Raw genomic sequence first — 19,728 nt, 5'->3', positions numbered from 1 at the left:
CCTAGCCTTCCTGTATGTAGTTAGGCTGTCCTCTCCAAGTTTAGCTGGAATTTAGCCCGAAAGGATTTGAGAAATCTGATTGTTTGACAATGGGCCTATGACATTGGCCTACTTCTCGTCTAGCTCTGTGCAGAATATCAGATCAGACAACAACGATTTGAGAGTGTTAAACATCACCAGTAGGCCACCACACCCTTATGATGTGTGTGTGTGTGTGTGATATATATATATATATATATATACACACACACACACACACACACACACACACACACACACATCATAAGGGTGTGGTGGCCTACTGGTGATGTTTAACACTCTCAAATCGTGTATGTATATGTGTGTATGTATGTATGTATGTATGTATGTATGTATGTATGTATGTATGTATGTATGTATGTATGTGTGTATATATGTATATATGTATGTGTGTGTATGTATATATGTGTATGTGTGTGTATGTATATATGTGTATGTGTGTGTGTATATATATATATGTGTGTGTGTATATATATATGTGTATGTGTGTATATATATATATATGTGTATGTGTGTATATATATGTGTATATATATGTGTATGTGTGTATGTATGTGTGTGTATGTATATGTGTGTGTATGTATGTGTGTGTGTATGTATATGTGTGTATATATATGTGTGTGTATGTATATATGTGTGTGTGTGTATATATGTGTATGTGTCTGGCTGTCTGGCTGTCTGGCTGTCTGGCTGTGTCTTTCTTTCTTATGGGACAAATCAACCCTTTTTTTTATTTTTTATTAGTCGTGTTTGAATTTGTTGATCAAATGAGGGACAAAGGGTCAAAATGCGGGACTGTCCTGCACAATCCAGGACATGTTGTCACCCTAGTAGGGTGGGTTCAGGGTCATGAAATATTGTGTGGATGAAGGGCCGATGGGTGGCGGGCGGGTTTGAATAAAGAGAACATTACCTTAAAAAATGCGTAAATGTATAATTCTTGTGCATTTTATATCTATAGGCACCATTGAGGTTTTTCTTTCATTATTTTGGACCATCTGGCATTATTTCGTAAGCCTATAAGCTTTAGGGCCTAATTAAATGTGTGCCAGATAGCTTACACACTAAGTGCTTTTGGGAACGGGCAGAAAAAGTGAAGGGTGCAACTGCTGCCTGCAATTCAGGACATTCCTGCATGTGGGCATTCCCTTTTTAAACTTCTATTGGTCAATTTTTAAGCTTTAACTCCAGTATGTAGACAGGAGGCAGGGGCACTCCAGTAGAGGAGATGGCTAGCTAGCTAGCACACGGTGTCGCTCCCACCTGTTGTGTACCGGAGTAGCAGCTCCCACCTGTTGTGTACCGGAGTAGCAGCTCCCACCTGTTGTGTACCGGAGTAGCAGCTCCCACCTGTTGTGTACCGGAGTAGCAGCTCCCACCTGTTGTGTACCGGAGTAGCAGCTCCCACCTGTTGTGTACCGGAGTAGCAGCTCCCACCTGTTGTGTACCGGAGTAGCAGCTCCCACCTGTTGTGTACCGGAGTAGCAGCTCCCACCTGTTGTGTACCGGAGTAGCAGCTCCCACCTGTTGTGTACCGGAGTAGCAGCTCCCACCTGTTGTGTACCGGAGTAGCAGCTCCCACCTGTTGTGTACCGGAGTAGCAGCTCCCACCTGTTGTGTACCGGAGTAGCACGTGGTAGGTGGGGGAGACACCGGCAGACAGCAAGGTGTCCGTTATGAAAAGCTAATAAAATGGTGGCCGGCCAAATTGTCCACAAAAAACAAACATCCATTGCAAAATAATGCTTTTTATTAATCATGGAAATACCAGTCGATGTGCTCCAACTTTAAAGGCAAATATACTTCATAGGCTAATAAATCATCAAGCTGCTCGGAGGCATTGGTGCATGTGTTTTTCTATTTTTACTCACGCAAACGACGCAAGGTCCTCATAAGTTGTACCCCGACTGGGCAAAGTTGGAAAAGATTGTGTTGATTATCCCTGTTTCCAGTGTGCCCGCTGAGAGGGGGTTCTTTCTCCAACACAGAGTAAAGACAGCCTTGAGGAAAAAGTAACGAGGTAGATGAGCATAGCAAGCTGCTCCAAGGACAGTTTCGACTTCGCAACAGGACCGGCTCGCTTTGAGTAGGCCAAGGTCCACCGCATATGCAAGTAAATTGGAGGCACATTATTGTTAGTCTGGCCCGATCCTAGCAGTTCTGCTGCCGCCCTAGGCAAGATATACCGTCCCTGTGTCATTTATAGTGTAAAGATATGGAATGGATTGACGTGTTTCAGTTGAGCTTATTCAGTACTATTGTATCACATACGACCGTGATTGGGAGTCCCATAGGGCGGCGCACAATTGGCCCAGCATCGTCCGGGTTTGGGGATGGGTTTGGCTGGGGTAGGCTGTCATTGTAAATAAGAATTTGTTCTTAACTGACTTGCCTAGTTAAATAAAGGTAACATTGAAAAAAGCACTTGCTAACTCTCTGACGCCAACATGGGAGAGTTAAAGTTGCAGTCACTAGGCAGCCAACTGCCTATAGTAGGAAACAGTTGTTATCAATAAGCCATGTACAGTTGAAGTCGGAAGTTTACATACACCTTAGCCAAATACATTTAAACTCAGTTTTTCACAATTCCTGACATTTAATCCTAGTAAATAAACCCTGTTTTAGGTCAGTTAGGATCACCACTTTATTTTAAAAATGTGAAATGTCAGAATAATAGTAGAATTATTTATTTCAGCTTGTATTTCTTTCATCACATTCCCAGTGGGTCAGAAGTTCCCATTCCATTCCCATTCCTCCTGACAGAGCTGGTGTAACTGAGTCAGGTTGTAGGCCTCCTTGCTCGCACATGCTTTTTCAGTTCTGCCCACAAATGTTCTATAGGATTGAGGTCAGGGCTTTGTGATGGCCACTCCAATACCTTGACTTTGTTGTCCTTAAGCCATTTTGGCACAACTTTGGAAGTATGCTTTGGGTCATTGTCCATTTGGAAGACCCATTTGCGACCAAGCTTTAACTTCCTGACTGATGTCTTGAGATGTTGCTTCAATATATCCACATAATTTTCCACAACCTCATAATGCCATCAATTTTGTGAAGTAGACCAGTCCCTCCTGCAGCAAAGCACCCCCACAACATGATGCTGCCCCCCCCCGTGCTTCACGGTTGCGATGGTTTTCTTCAGCTTGTGAGCTTCCCCCTTTTTCCTCCAAACATAACAATGGTCATTATGGCCAAACAGTTCTATTTTTGTTTCATCAGACCAGAGGACATTTCTCCAAAAAGTATGATCTTTGTCCCCATGTGCAGTTCAAACTGTAGTCTGGCTTTTTTTTATGGCGGTTTTGGAGCAGTGGCTTCTTCCTTGCTGAGCGGCCTTTCAGGTTATGTCGATATAGGACTCGTTTTACTGTGGATATAGATACTTTTGTACTTGTTTCCTCCAGCATCTTCACAAGGTCCTTTGCTGTTGTTCTGGGATTGATTTGCACTTTTCACACCAAAGTACGTTCATCTCTAGGAGACAGAACGCGTCTCCTTCCTGTACGGTGTGACGGCTGCGTGGTCCCATGGTGTTTATCCTGTTAGGGCTAGGGGGCAGTATTGACACGGCTGGATAAAAAACATACCCGATTTAATCTGGTTACCACTCCTACCCAGTAACTAGAATATGCATATACTTATTACATATGGATAGAAAACACCCTAAATTTTCTAAAACTGTTTGAATGGTGTCTGTGAGTATAACAGAACTCAAATGGCAGGTCAAAACCTGAGAGATTCCTTTACAGGAAGTGGCCTGTCTGACCATTTGTTGAACTTCTTTTCCATCTCTATCATTTACTAAGGATCTCTGCTCTAACGTGACACTTCCCACGTCGTCCATAGGCGCTCAGAGCCCGGGAAAAAACAGAATGTCGTCATTCCAGCCCCAGGCTGAAACACATTATCGCCTTTCTCAAGTGGCCGATCAAGGGACACTGGGCTTAGGCGCGTGACCCGACCGCCCCCGCCTTTGGGATTTTTTTCCTCTGTTTGCCGAAAAGGAGATTCCCTGTCGGAATATTATCGCTTTTCTACGCGAAAAATGTCGTAAAAATTGATTTTAAACAGCGGTTGACATGCTTCGAAGTACGGTAATGGAATATTTAGAATTTTATTGTCACGAATTGCGCCATGCGCGCGACACTTCTTTACTATTTCGGATAGTGTCTGGAACGCATACGAACAAAACGCCGCTATTCGGATATAACGATGGATTATTTTGGACCAAACCAACATTTGTTATTGAAGTAGCAGTCCTGGGTGTGCATTCTGACGAAGACAACAAAAGGTAATAAAACTTTTATAATAGTAAATATGATTATGGTGAGTGCTAAACTTGCCGGGTGTCTAAATAAGCGAGCCCGTGATGCCTGGGCTATGTACTTAGAATATTGCAAAATGTGCTTTCACCAAAAGCTATTTTAAAATCGGACATATCGAGTGCATAGAGGAGGTCTGTATCTATAATTCTTAAAATAATTGTTATGCTTTTTGTGAACGTTTATCGTGAGTAATTTAGTAAAATGTTAGCGAATTCCCCGGAAGTTTGCGGGGGTATGCTAGTTCTGAACGTCACATGCTAATGTAAAAAGCTGGTTTTTGATATAAATATGAACTTGATTGAACAAAACATGCATGTATTGTATAACATAATGTCCTAGGGTTGTCATCTGATGAAGATCATCAAAGGTGAGTGCTGCATTTAGCTGTCTTCTGGGTTTTGGTGACATTATATGCTGGCTTGAAAAATGGGTGTCTGATTATTTCTGGCTTGGTACTCTGCTGACATAATCTAATGTTTTGCTTTCGTTGTAAAGCCTTTTTGAAATCGGACAGTGTGGTTAGATTAACGAGAGTCTTGTCTTTAAATAGCTGTAAAATAGTCATATGTTTGAGAAATTGAAGTAATAGGATTTTTAACGTTTTGAAAATCGCGCCACAGGCTGCCAGTGGCTGTTACGTAGGGCAAGCGTCCCACCTAGCCCATAGAGGTTATACTTCCGTACTATTGTTTGTACAGATGAACGTGTTATCTTCAGGCATTTGTAAATTGCTCCCAAGGATGAACTAGACTTGTGGATGTCTACAATTCTTTTTCTGAGGTCTTGGCTGGTTTCTTTTGATTTTCCCATGATGTCAAGCAAAGAGGCACTGAGTTTGAAGGTAGTCCTTGAAGTACATCCACAGGTACACCTCCAATTGACTCAAATGATGTCAATTAGCCTATCCGAAGCTTCTAAAGCCATGACATCATTTTCTGGAATTTTCCAAGCTGTTTAAAGGCACAGTCAACTTAGTGTATGTAAACTTCTGACCCACTGGAATTGTGATAAAGTGAAATAATCTGTCTGTAAATAATTGTTGGAAAAATTACTTGTGTCATGCACAAAGTAGATGTCCTAACCGACTTGCCAAAACTATAGTTTGTTCACAAGAATTTTGTGGAGTGGTTGAAAAACGAGTTTTAATTACTCCAACCTAAGTGTATGTGAACTTCCGACTTCAACTGTATCACCTAAAAGAAGCGAGACGCAGTGCGGGAGAACTCACCAGAAATGCACGGTAGAAAATAGTTTGGCTGAAGCTAGCTAGCTCACTAAGCTTAGTTCAAACACCCAAAGATAAAACCAACACTCACCAGCAATTATTTCATATCAGCAACAACTGTACTAGCTAGCTAGTTAGATACACTTGCAATATTTAGTGTATGTAAACTTCCAACTGTATATCACACATGACACGAGTCACGACCCCACGATAGTTCAAATTACAAGAAACATTACATTTATTAACATCATCCATTAGAACTGTAAAAAGACTCAGATATCATTTGAGCTTTGGAAACAAGTGCTTTCAATAATGCATGGCGCGGGCCTCATTTCACAGGAGCATTGTAAAATAAGCTTTCACTCAATGAATCAGCCTTAAACGAATGTTGTTTATTTACATATCGAATTTGATTGTCTAACATTAGTTTAATAATTTCTTTATTTTGTGGCCGCCTAGAACAATGAGACAGAAATTTCACCGAATGTTTAAATGTAAAGTTTCCTGGTTGGCGTTTCCATTCACTCCCAAATATGGTGATGAGAGGAAGCTGTTTAATCAGCTTTTTGATATGCCACACCTGTCAGGTGGATGGATTATCTTGGTGAAGGAGAAATGCTCACAGCGACGTCAACAAATTTGTGCACAAAATTTTAGAGAAATAAGCTTTTTCTGCGTATGGAAAATGTATTTTATTTTAGCTCATGAAACCTACGTTTATTAAATATGTTTATTTTCTTCAGTATATTTCCTTACAACCGGTCAAGCTGATGTAATTTGGACATTTTGCACTGAAAATCATTCCCGTTTTTTCTTTTTTTGTTATCGCATTTTGTCTCCGGTCCCTGAACTTCTTTGCTCTGCAATTTCCACATTTTGTTGTGTTACAGCCCGAATTTTCTATTTTGTGTCACTGATCTGCACACAATACCTTATAATGTTAATGTGGAATTATGTTTTTAGAAATTTTACTAATTAATAAAAAATGTAAAGCTGAAATGTCTTGAGTCAATAAGTATTCAACCCCTTTGTTATGGCAACTCTAAGTTCAGGAGTAAAAATGTGCTTAACAAGTCAGATAATAAATTGCAGGGACTCACTCTGTGTGCAATAATGGTGTTTAACATGATTGTTGAATAACTACCCCATTGCTGTACCCCACACATACAATTATCTGTAAGGTCCCTCAGTGAATTTAAAACGCATTCAATGACATAGACCAGGAAGGTTTTCCAATGCCTCACAAAGAAGAACGCCTATTGGTAGATGGGGACACATAAAAACAAGCTGACGGTGAACATCCCATCGAGCATAGTGACGTTATTCATTACACTTTGGATGGTGTATTACACTCAGTCACTGCTCAGGGATTTCAATGAGGCCAATGGTCATTTTAAACCAGTTAGAGTTAAATGGCTGTGATAGGAGAACTGAGGATGGATCAATAACATTGCAGTTACTCCACAATACTAACCTAAAGGACAGAGAGAAAAGAAGGAAGACTACAGAATAAAATAACCTAAAATTCAAGGTAACTGGAGATGACATCGAATGTTCCTGAGTGGCCTAGTTACAGTTATGACTTAAATTGGCTTGGAAGTCTATGGCAAGACATGAAAATGGCTGTCTAGCAATGAGCTTGAAGAATTTTAAAAAGAATAATGGGCAAATATTGTGCAATCCAGGTTTGGAAAGCTCTGGAAGACCCAGAAAGACTCACAGCTGTAATCGCTTCCAAAGGGGATTCTAACGTATTGACTCAGGGGATTGAATACTTACCTAATCACAATATATTTGTTTTATTTTCAATTAAGAAAGTTTATTTTACATTTTTCTTTCACTTTGACAATAAAGAGTATTTTGTGTAGATTGTTGACAAAAAATGACAAATCTATTTTAATCACACTTTGTAACACAACAAAATATGGAAAAAGTCAAGGTGCGTGAATACTTTCTGAAGGCACTGCATATCTCTTCGTGTCGCTGCAGCTCAGCAAAGCCTGGGGTTCACATAAACAAAGGCTCATGTCAACATTCTCACCTCCATCATCCGACCATACACATTCTGGTGCTGAAACACATCTTTATTGTGTTTTAAGTAGCAGACCAATCTACATTCCATCATGTGACACCTAGTGACCAATTGTTTTCATGTCATTTTGTTCAGTTTTCCCTTAAACATAGGATCTCTGCACAGTGAATGCAGATCTTTGTCTGTAGCAGTTCAGAATATTCTGGAAAGTTGTAGTTGTTGCTTGAGGTGACCCATCCATTCCTCTCATGAACACAGTTATAATGTCCACCTTTGTTGCAGTATTTAAAGCTAGCTCCGTTCCACAATGATCTCTCTCAAACCCTTCTCATTACCATTACCGTCTTCATGTTCTTGAAGAAGTCAGGACAAACTCTGTTTCTAACATCATTGACAGTGAACAAGATTGGAATGTTTTTGTTCCACCTGGAATCCCTGAGAAGGGACAGAACCTTCTCTTTGTGTGTTTTTCTAGATGCTGTTTTGTTGGTGAATAACAGAATGTGAGAGCATGTGGAAGACATTAGAGGGATCTCTCCTGCTGGACAGATGCTGGTTTTGTCGTCTGTTTGTTTTGCTCTCCTCCCTTCATCCTGCTTTCTTCCTCATCACAGCTAAAATTGTTTACATGGATGTGTACTGGGTCATTAAACAGCTCTATACTTCAGGCTCAACCCAGACATTTACAATAAGGATATGTCTTCAGCATATTGAACTAACCTGTCAGTGAGGTAAAGGAGAGGTTAGGCAAGGGAAGGAAGCTGTTGAAGAGCATCGAGACTGCGCCATTGTCTGGGACATGCAATAAAGCTGAGAGGTTGCTTCCTTTATAAACTGTAAAACAGGATAAGAACAGAGGATAGACCCAGACCTGTGAAGTTGTCTGGATTTGAGCTGGTCCTGGCTATTGAATCTCTCCACCAGGCCAGATAGGCATCCTATTCCTGGTGGCAGGCCTTTGATAGCTCTCTCACTCTCTGTCACACTCTGTCACACTCTCTGTCACTCTCTCTGTCGCTCCCTCTCTCTGGGTCTCTGTGTTTGTGTAAGGCCATGTTCTGAGGACACCGTGTGTGTGTCGCTGTTTTTTTCCCTTTCAACTTTCAAGACAGAGGCAACACATCTGAGCTCTGTTGTTTTGTGACCTTTATTGGTTTCATTTGAATGTTTTGATGTTTGCTGCCCTCAATTGGGGGGGGTCTAGGGGAAATACTAGGCTACTTAGTGGGCTCGTCCACTCTAGCATCCAATCTCTGAATGATTCTGTACTCTCAGGGGGCTGTGCTTGCTTACAATATTGTCTTGTGGCCTAGCTAGCTCCACTTTGGTCTCCATTAGGATTCCATGACTGTGAGCTCATGAGTTGACAATCAGTGGGTCATGTCCTGTCCTGTGATTCGTAGACAGTATATTCTGTTAATACCAGCCAGCTAAAACCAGGAATGTCAACAAAGTTTTGAATCATTAACTGCCCCAGTTTACCAGGTCGCCCTCAGAGCGATCTCATCGCCCCTTTTCCCAGAGTCCGAATGGGAATTCTGAGAAGGAACGTCCACATAATTCCCTGATATCTCCCACAGCTGACTGACAGGGGAGGAGGAGTGAGAGAATTAGGTACTTGTTTTGTAATAGCGATGTTTTCTGAGTCGGTCCGACTGCCCTGTGGTATCCTGCATTCTTCTGCCGTTTCACTCCATTTTGACCCCTTTTTTGATGTGATTCTGGTGGACGTGTTTTATCAGCCACATCGCTAGAGACGGAATATCTGTTTTTGACACACACAGTGTGTGCGCACACAAGCTACACACACTACAAAGGTCCGCTCTGTCCAGAGCATTGCGCTCTGAGGGAATAGATCAGAGCTTCTCCCTCCATATTCACTTTCCTATTTCTTTCTCTCCCGACACCACTTTCTCTTATTTGTTTTTCTGACCCTGTTTTGTACTGCATGGTGTAAATCATATCTTAGAGAAGTAGAGGGGGTATAAACAGCTATTAGCTTGATGAGAGCTTGGAGGGAGCGATGGAGGGATGATTGAGAGGGGAGTTGGAGTCCACTCCTCTCTTTCTCTTCCCACTCCCCTGCTCTGGCTAGCCTTATTTGGTCACTTTGCTGCTGCTACGACTGGAGGGAGAGAGAGAGAAGGGGGGATGGACAGATTGTTATTTTCTCTTCTTTTCCCTAAGAGAGAGATCTGATCTGAGGTCAGAGAGACAACCCAGGCATGAGAGAAGGGGGGGTTGTGGGTATCCTCTACTTTGCAACACTTATGTAGTCTCCATATGAACTATTCAGCTGCTAGATCAATTTAATGGAGGTGTTTAGGGTTTTCATTCTATATACACACATGAAGTGTGATTTGGGAGCTGACCATCTCTAGTATGCAAGGCATTTTAGTGGGCTGGTTATAATACCCCTCTCTAGCCAAAATGATTGATATACTAAGTACTTGTGTGTGTTGGTCAGTGGAGCCTTTTGTCACTGCAGCAGTACAGTATGTGTGAACAGCTTGTACGTTAGATATGCCAGAAGTGAAACTGCTTGGTTGGTTTAACTGAGAACACATGCAAATTTGAGGAGCTGTTTCTCTGTCTGCTTTCTATTGTGGCTATGGAAATGACTGGTAGAACCACAATACTATCAGAACTGGCCGGTTGTTTGGCGTTATGTACAGTGACTGTCATCTCAACATACTCACAAAGAAATCCAATAAAAAAAAGCTGCAATAGGATTGTGAGTTTTCTAAACAACATTCCACCACTAACCTTTTTGTTGTGAGTTTGCTGAGGAAACTCGCCAAACTGTTGAAACTGGTTGCCTTATAATTGTATGTTGAATCAACATTTTTTACAGTGCTGCAGTACTGTACAGTACCCACTGTATACAATCATACCCCAGACTTTTCAGTGGAAATGGTCTCACAGACAGACACTCTGTTACATGCTGAGTTCCCTATCCCCGTTCCCCCAGTGGTCTGTCTCATGTCACATCCTCCCCCTCTTTCATCTGAGCTCATGAGACTTATCTGGATAGGAAACTGATGCAAACCATCTGTAAGTGTGTGAGTGTGCTCATGTGTGTTTTAGCATGTACCCCTGTGAGAAGGATGATGCAAGTGTGTGTGTGTCAATGAGCATGTCACTGAGCACTGTGAATTTATTTACAGTCGTGGCCAAAAGTTTTGAGAATGACAAAAATATTAATTTCCACAAAGTTTGCTGCTTCAGTGTCTTTAGATATTTTTGTCAAATGTTACTATAGAATACTGAAGTATAATTACAAGCATTTCATAAGTGTCAAAGGCTTTTATTGACAGTTAAATGAAGTTGATGCAAAGAGTCAATATTTGCAGTGTTGACCCTTCTTTTTCAAGACCTCTGCAATCCGCCCTGGCATGCTGTCAATTAACTTCTGGGCCACATCCTGACTGATGGCAGCCCATTCTTGCATAATCAATGCTTGGAGTTTGTCAGAATTTGTGGGTTTTTGTTTGTCCACCCGCCTCTTGAGGATTAACCACAAGTTCCCAATGGGATTAAGGTCTGGGGAGTTTCCTGGCCATGGACCCAAAATATCGATGTTTTGTTCCCCGAGCCACTTAGTTATCATTTTTGCCATATGGCAAAGTGCTCCATCATGCTGGAAAAGGCATTGTTCGTCACCAAACTGTTCCTGGATCGTTGGGAGAAGTTGCTCTCGGAGGATGTGTTGGTACCATTCTTTATTCATGGCTGTGTTCTTAGGGAAAATTGTGAGTGAGCCCACTCCCTTGGCTGAGAAGCAACCCCACACATGAATGGTCTCAGGATGCTTTACTGTTGGCATGACACAGGACTGATGGTAGCGCTCACCTTGTCTTCTCTGGTCAAGCTATTTTCTGGATGCCCCAAACAATCGGAAAGGGGATTCATCAGAGAAAATGACTTTACCCCAGTCCTCAGCAGTCCAATCCCTGTACCTTTTGCAGAATATCAGTCTGTCCCTGATGTTTTTCCTGGAGAGAAGTGGCCTCTTTGCTGCCCTTCTTGACACCATGCCCTTCTTGACACCAGGCCATCCTCCAAAAGTATTTGCCTCACTGTGCATGCAGATGCACTCACACCTGCCTGCTGCCATTCCTGAGCAAGCTCTGTACTGGTGGTGCCCCGATCCCGCAGCTGAATCAACTTCAGGAGACGGTCCTGGCGCTTGCTGGACTTTCTTGGGCGCCCTGAAGCCTTCTTCACAACAATTGAACCGCTCTCCTTGAAGTTCTTGATGATCCGATAAATGGTTGATTTAGGTGCAATCTTACTGGCAGCAATATCCCAAAAACTCCCTGTCTTAGGTCAGTTAGGATCACCACTTTATTTTAAGAATGTGAAATGTCAGAATAATAAGAGAGAATGATTTATTTCAGCTATAACTTCCTGACTGATGTCATGAGATGTTGCTTCAATATATCAATGTAATTTTCCATTCTCATGATGCCATCTACTTTGTGAAGTGCACCAGTCCCTCCTGCAGCAAAGCACCCCCACAGAATGATACTTCCACCCCCGTGCTTCACGGTTGGAATGGTTTTCTTCAGCTTGCAAGCATCACCATTTTTTTCCAAACATAACGATGGTCATTATTGCCAAACAGTTCTATTTTTGTTTCATCAGACCAGAGGACATTTATCCAAAAAGTACGATCTTTGTCCCCATATGCAGTTGCAAACCGTAGTCTGGCTTTTTTATGGCGGTTTTGGAGCAGTGGCTTCTTCCTGGCTGAGCGGCCTTTCAGGTTATGTCGATATAGGACTCGTTTTACTGTGGATATAGATACTTTTGTACCGGTTTCCTCCTTCCACCATCCTTCACAAGATCCTTTGCTGTTGTTGTTGGATTGATTTGCACTTTTCACACCAAAGTACGTTCATCTGTAGGAGACAGACAACTCTCCTTCCGTGGCCTCCAACTGCTCTTAAACGCAAGTAAAACTAAATGCATGCTATTCAATCGATCACTGCCCGCACCTGCTCGCCCGTCCATCACTACTCTGGACGGCTCTGACTTAAAATATGTGGACAACTACAAATACCTGGGTGTCTGGTTAGACTGTAAACTCTCCTTCCAGACTCACATTAAGCATCTCCAATCCAAAATTAAATCTAGAATCGGCTTCCTATATTGCAACATAGCATCCTTCACTCATGCTGCAAAACATACCCTCGTAAAACTGACCATCCTACTGATCCTCGACTTCGGTGATGTCATCTATAAAATAGCCTCCAACACTCTACTCAACAAACTGGATGCAGTCTATCACAGTACCATCCGTTTTGTCACCAAAGCCCCATACACTACCCACCATTGTGACCTGTACGCTCTCGTTGGTTGGCTCTCGCTTCATACTCGTCGCCAAACCCACTGGCTACAGGTCATCTACAAGTCTCTGCTAGGTAAAGCCCCGCCTTATCTCAGCTCACTGGTCACCATAGCGGCACCCACTCGTAGCGCGCACTCCAGCAGGTATATCTCTCTGGTCACCCCCAAAGCCCAATTCCTCCTTTGGTTGTCTTTCCTTCCAGTTCTCTGCTGACAATGACTGGAACGAACTGCAAAAATCTCTGAAGCTGGAGACTCATATCTCCCTCACTAGCTTTAAGCACCAGCTGTCAGAGCAGCTCACAGATCACTGCACCTGTACATAGCCCATCTGTAAACAGCCCATCTATCTACCTACCTCATCCGCATACTGTATTTATTTATTTATCTTGCTCCTTTGCACCCCAGTATCTCTACTTGCACATTCATCTTCTGCACATCTACCATTCCAGTGTTTAATTGTTATATTGTCATTACTTCGCCACCATGGCCTATTTATTGCCTTAACTTACCTCATTTGCACTCACTGTATATATACTTTTTGTTTTCTTTTGTTCTACTGTATTATTGACTGTATGTTTTGTTTTATTCCATGTGTATATCTGTGTTGTATTTGTCGAACTGCTTTGCTTTATCTTGGCCAGGTCGCAGTTGCAAATGAGAACTTGTTCTCAACTAGCTTACCTGGTTAAATAAAGGTGAAATTTTAAATAAATAAAAACAGAACGCGTCTCCTTCCTGAGTGGTATGACGGCTGCGTGGTCCCATGGTGTTTATACTTCCGTACTATTGTTTGTACAGATGAACGTGGTACCTTTAGGCGTTTGGAAATTGCTCCCAAGGATGAACCAGACTTGTGGAGCGTCTACAAATTTTTTTATGAGGTCTTGGCTGATTTTGTTTGATTTTCCCATGATGTCACGCAAAGAGGCACTGAGTTTGAAGGTAGACCTTGAAATACATCCACAGGTACACCTCCAATTGACTCAACTGATGTCAATTAGCTTATCAGAAGCTTCTAAAGCAATGACATAATTTTCTGGAATTTTCCAAGCTCTTTATTAAAGGCACAGTCAACTTAGTGTATGTAAACTTCTGACCCACTGGAATTGTGATACAGTGAATTATAAGTGAAATGATCTGTCTGTAAACAATTGTTGGAAAAATGACTTGTGTCATGCACAAAGTAGATGTCGTAACCAACTTGCCAAAACTATAGTTTGTTAACCTCTTGGGGCTAGGTGGGACGCTAGCGTGCCACCCGTGGTGCACTCCATCAACAGCAGGTGCATTTCAAGAGCGGCAAATTTGAATCCAAATAAATGTCAAAATTCAAATTTTTCAAAAATACAACTATGTTACACCATTTGAAAGATAAACATCTCCTTAATCTAACCACGTTTTACGATTTCAAAAAGGTTTTACGGCGAAAGCATAAATTTAGAGTATGTTAGGACAGTACATTTACAAGAGTTGTGTGTAATGTTTTGTCAAGTCAAAGACAGGGTCACCAAAACCATAAAACCAGCTAAAATGATACACTAACCTTTTACAATCTCCATCAGATGACACTCCTAGGACATTATGTTAGACAATGCATGCATTTTTAGTTCTATCAAGTTGATATTTATATCCAAAAACAGCGTTTTACTATGGCATTGATGTTGAGGAAATCGTTTCCCTCCAATAACCGGCAGTCAAGTCAGCGTCACAAATTAAATAATTAAAATTAGAAAACATTGGTAAAATATTATATTGTCATTTAAAGAATTATAGATTTACATCTTTTGAACGCAATCAACTTGCCAGATTTAAAAATAACCTTACTGGGAAATCACACTTTGCAATAATCTGAGCACTGTGCCCAGAAAAATACGGCGTTGCGATACAGACTAGACGTCATGTTGGGGAGATCTAAAATCGAAAATACTATGTAAATAATCCATTACCTTTGATTCTCTTCATCAGATGTCACTTCCAGGTATCACAGGTCCATAACGAATGTAGTTTTGTTCAAAAAAGCTCATCATTTATGTCCAAAAATCTCCGTCTCGTTAGCACATGATGTAAGCCAGCCGGACTTCTCGTCATGAACGAGGGGAAAAAATATATTTCCGTTCGTTCAAACATGTCAAACGTTGTATAGCATAAATCATTAGGGCCTTTTTTAACCAGAACATGAATAATATTCAAGGTGGACGAATGCATAGTCTTTTATAACGTATTGGAACGAGGGTACCCAACATGAAGTAGCGCGCCAGGTGTCTAATGGGACATCACCGTTCCATGGCTCTTGTTCGGTCAGATCTCCCTCCAGAAGACTCAAAACACTTTGTAAAGGCTGGTGACATCTAGTGGAAGCAATAGGAAGTGCCAAAATATTCCTAAACCCCTGTGTTTTTCAATGGGATAGGTTTAAAGTCAATACAACACATCAGGTATCCACTTCCTGTCAGAAAATGTCTCAGGGTTTTGCCTGCCAAATGAGTTCTGTTATACTCACAGACACCATTCAAACAGTTTTGGAAACTTTAGAGTGTTTTCTATCCATATATAATAAGTATATGCATATTCTAGTTACTGGGTAGGATTAGTAACCAGATTAAATCGGGTACATTTTTTTTATCCAGACGTGCAAATGCTGCCCCCTAGACCCAACAGGTTAACAAGAAATTTGTGGTGTGGTTGAAAAATGAGTTTTAATTACTCCAACCTAAGTGTATGTAAACTTCCAACTTCAATTGTAGCTGCATTGACAACACGTCAATCTTAACCATCCTTCACCTCTGAAACTGTTATTCATCGTCTTCGTGTCTCTCTGTCCAGATTGTCTGTTCAGGTTGTGTCCTATGAACCGGTACTCTGCTCAGAAACAGTTCTGGAAGGCAGCGAAGCCCGGAGGAAACAGTACCACAGACACGGTCCTCCTCAACAAACTACACGTGAGTGACTCCCCCACCCTCACCCATCTCACCTCTCTTACCATGATATTACTGTTTTATAGGATTTATTATATCAATTAATCAGTGGTATAATGACTCCAAATGTCATTTGAGGTATGAGCTCATCCACATCTGAAGAACTACAATAGATGAGCCCTCTTAGATAACTAAACTAATCTAAACTAGCACTACTTCTAAAATCCAATACAACTACATTAGTAAAGTACTTACACATGTTATTTTCCTTGACTCTGGTAATCCTTCGTTCAAGTGTGAAATACTACATCCTGCAGTTCCCTTTAACAACATGTATGGTTTGAGGAGCTCTCTTAAAGGGGTTAGGTTTTCTGTCCCCACACTGGTGTGATGGTGTTCTTAGGAGGATTATATATTTACTGAGGTAAAGGTAATGTTCAGGTCCTTTTATAGACATTTCTGAAGCATACTGTAGTTTCATTACTACCACCGTCCCACCTTTCTTTCTCTCTTTCTCTCTCTCAGCTCTTTCTCCCTCCTTGTTCTGATACAATAGCACACAAAGACTTGTGGTATCTGACTACAGTCATAAAATGATAGATTCAGATCTCTCCTGTGTTACCATGGTGATGTGAGGCCAGAGTTGTAGGTTCTAGCCCTTCAGTTGAAGCTTGCAGGAGTGTTTGCTGTTAACTGCACTTGCCATTGCTACATTCTTTTTATTAGAGATTTCTGTCAAAGAAATTAGTCCTTACTAAATTCCATGTGAATAATTATTTGTGGATACATTTGTGCAAAAGCAGTAGCAATGTTACTACTAGCAATAGTAATGGTCTCTAACTCCTTTTTCCATCACTTGTGTAGCATGCAGCAGATTTGGAAAAGAAGCAAAACGATTCGGAAAATAAAAAGTTGCTCGGAACGGTGATTCAGTATGGGAACGTCATTCAGGTGTGTGTGTATACATATTCATCATCTGGGAGAACAGTGATTTGCTTGGATCCACAGCTAAAAGTCATGTCAATGAAGCCAATCTATGCCATAATGAATCTCATACCCCACATATTTCTATTGGGTTTTAGCGTGACACAGTTTACGAGGCTTCCCATCCAAGATATTTTGCTGGTTCCAAACTTGGAGAGACTAAGAGCCCTGGAGGCATCCATGCGGTTTCTGTTTGTTTATAAATAGAACAGTGATGTGGGAGGATCTAGATGGTGTTTTTCTAGCTTCAGAATTGAGCATATTCTTTTCTCAGTCAAAACCTTTCAGTTATAGTCTGCTCTGTTTATGTGGAGAGACTAAAACGTACTGCAGACCCATAAGGGCAGAGAAAGCCCATACAACGCAAAAATAAACCCTATGAAGAAGATGACGTGCACAAGCAAAACGTGTCAGTATGTTTGTATCACACAATGACAGACTGCTGGGTTATTGTATCGTATCTTTATAATATTGTATCGCATCATATTCTATCACCAATATGTTTGCTGTATTTCCCCAGCTCCTCCATCTGAAGAGTAACAAGTACCTGACAGTGAACAAGCGTCTGCCAGCGCTGCTGGAGAAGAATGCCATGAGAGTGATGCTGGACACAGCCGGGAACGAAGGCTCCTGGTTCTACATTCAACCCTTCTACAAGTTGCGCTCCATAGGAGACAGTGTGAGTTCTATCTATATGGTTCTCCAAGCTGGGCTCCAAAGGAGAATGTGTGAGTTCTATCTATATGGTTCTCCAAGCTGGGCTCCAAAGGAGAATGTGTGAGTTCTATCTATATGGTTCTCCAAGCTGGGCTCCAAAGGAGAATGTGTGAGTTCTATCTATATGGTTCTCCAAGCTGGGCTCCAAAGGAGAATGTGTGAGTTCTATCTATATGGTTCTCCAAGTTTCGCTCCATAGATGCTGTAAAGAGGTCAATGGAACGCAGAAGTGGGGATAGAAGGAGGATACCGGATTGGGGAACATTCAACAAATCTGATCTAACAAAGAGGATATTCGTCAAATCTGTCATGATTGATGTATTGTAACAGGCCCAAAATGTAGTTACTAAAGTCCTTTTTGGATTTATTTGTCCCTTTTCAGGTTTAGAAGTGAATGTTAAGTCCCGGTCTTATAAGTTGATAGAATAGCTAGTGTACAGAAATCGGTGGAGGTAGTCAGTCATTTTGAACTGGAATGCAGATGATTGGTGACGATGACATGAACATGTATTGGGGTTGACATCAATACAAGCATTATTCTCGGATTTGTACCTTAACATAGTGTGAAATACACATAAATACTTGCCTGAATTTCCTCGTTGCTGGGGGGCAATGAGGAGATTCAGGATCTTTTCTCCATGGCATTTCCATTGTTTTGGTCGAGTTCGATTGACTTCTTTACCGCATGTGCAGGAGACCTTGTGAGTTCCACTGTGTCTATATCATGGTTCTACAAGCTGTACTCCATAGGCATTAGTATGAGTTCTATCTTTATGCTTTTATACATCCATCCCTTCTACCAGCTGCGCTTCACAGGAGACAGTGTGAGTTCCACCTATGGCAATGATCACACATACTGTATAGGATCGCCTGAATCACAGCTTCTGGAAACATGAACAATCTGTCAGACTGAGTGAGTCAAATGTGTAAGGCAATATGGTCACAGATATAGCTTCCTAGACTTAAAAAAAATAAGTAAAACATATGCCAAAACTCACAAAGCTTGCAAAACCCTATGGTGAAATGTTTGCAGAGCGGGACAGCACATCTACACTATGTATACAAAAGTATGCGGACACCCCTTCAAATTTGTGGATTTGGCTATTTCAGACACACCCATTGCTGACAAGTGTATAACATCGAGCACACAGCCATGCAATCTCCATAGAGAAACATTGGCAGTAGAATGGCCGTACTGAAGACCTCAGTGACTTTCAATGTGACAACGTCATAGGATGCCACCTTTCCAACAAGTCGGTTTGTCAAATTTCTGCCCTGCTAGGGCTGCCCCGGTCAACTGGAAGTGCTGTTATTGTCAAGTGGAAATGTATAGGAGCAACAACGGCTCATCCGCGAAGTAAAAGGTCACAAAAGCTCACAGAATGGGACCGACAATTTTTTTTGTAGCATGTAAAAATGTTCTGTCCTCGGTTGCAGCACTCAGTACCGAGTTCCAAACTGCCTCTAGAAGCAACGTAAGCACAATAACTGTTCGTCGGGAGCTTTGTGAAATGGGTATCCATGGGTGAGCAGCCGCACACAAGCCTAAGATCACCATGTGCAATGCCAAGTGTCGGCTGGAGTGGTGTAAATCTCGCCGCCATTGGACTTGGGAGCAGTGGAAACGCATTCTCTGGAGTGATGAATCACGCTTCACAATCTGGCAGTCCGATGGATGAATCTGGGTTTGGCAGATGCCAGGAGAATGCTACCTTCCCGACTGTATAGTGCCAACTGTAAAGTTTGGTGGAGGAGGAATAATGGTCTGGGGCTGTTTTTCATGGTTCAGGCTAGGCCCCTTAGTTCCAGTGAAGGGAAATCTTAATGCTACAGCATACAATGACATTCTAGACGATTCTGTGCTTCCAACTTTGTGGCAACAGTTTGGGGAAGGCCATTTCCTGTTTTAGCATGACAATGCCCCTGTGCACAAAGTGAGGTCCATACAGAAATGGTTTGTCGAGATCGGTATGGGAGCACTTGCCAGGCCTGCACAGAGCCCTCACCTCAACCCCATCAAACACCTTTGGGATGAATTGGAACGCAGACTGCGAGCCAGGCCTAATCGTACAACATCGGTGCCCGACCTCACTAATGTGGTTGAATGGAAGCAAGTCCCCGCAGCAATGTTCCAAC

General features: G+C 41.8%; 1 protein-coding gene across 3 annotated transcripts in view; it reads left to right on the top strand.

Moving 5' to 3' along the window:
• The window catches only part of LOC106583165 (inositol 1,4,5-trisphosphate receptor type 1), a 190,689-nt gene that overhangs the window by 41,612 nt on the left and 129,349 nt on the right, over positions 1 to 19,728 (top strand). For all 3 annotated transcript variants that reach the window (XM_045705741.1, XM_045705740.1, XM_045705739.1), the window contains exons 4-6: positions 15,800 to 15,915; positions 16,756 to 16,842; positions 17,396 to 17,554. In XM_045705741.1, the coding sequence (XP_045561697.1) occupies positions 15,800 to 15,915; positions 16,756 to 16,842; positions 17,396 to 17,554 (362 nt within the window). The remainder of the gene's footprint in view (positions 1 to 15,799; positions 15,916 to 16,755; positions 16,843 to 17,395; positions 17,555 to 19,728) is intronic.

The sequence above is a fragment of the Salmo salar genome, chromosome ssa22 (assembly GCF_905237065.1).
Source record: "Salmo salar chromosome ssa22, Ssal_v3.1, whole genome shotgun sequence".
Classification (NCBI taxonomy): Eukaryota; Metazoa; Chordata; class Actinopteri; order Salmoniformes; family Salmonidae; genus Salmo; species Salmo salar.
Note: the sequence above shows the minus strand (reverse complement) of the source record. Positions and strands in the feature narration are given on the sequence as shown.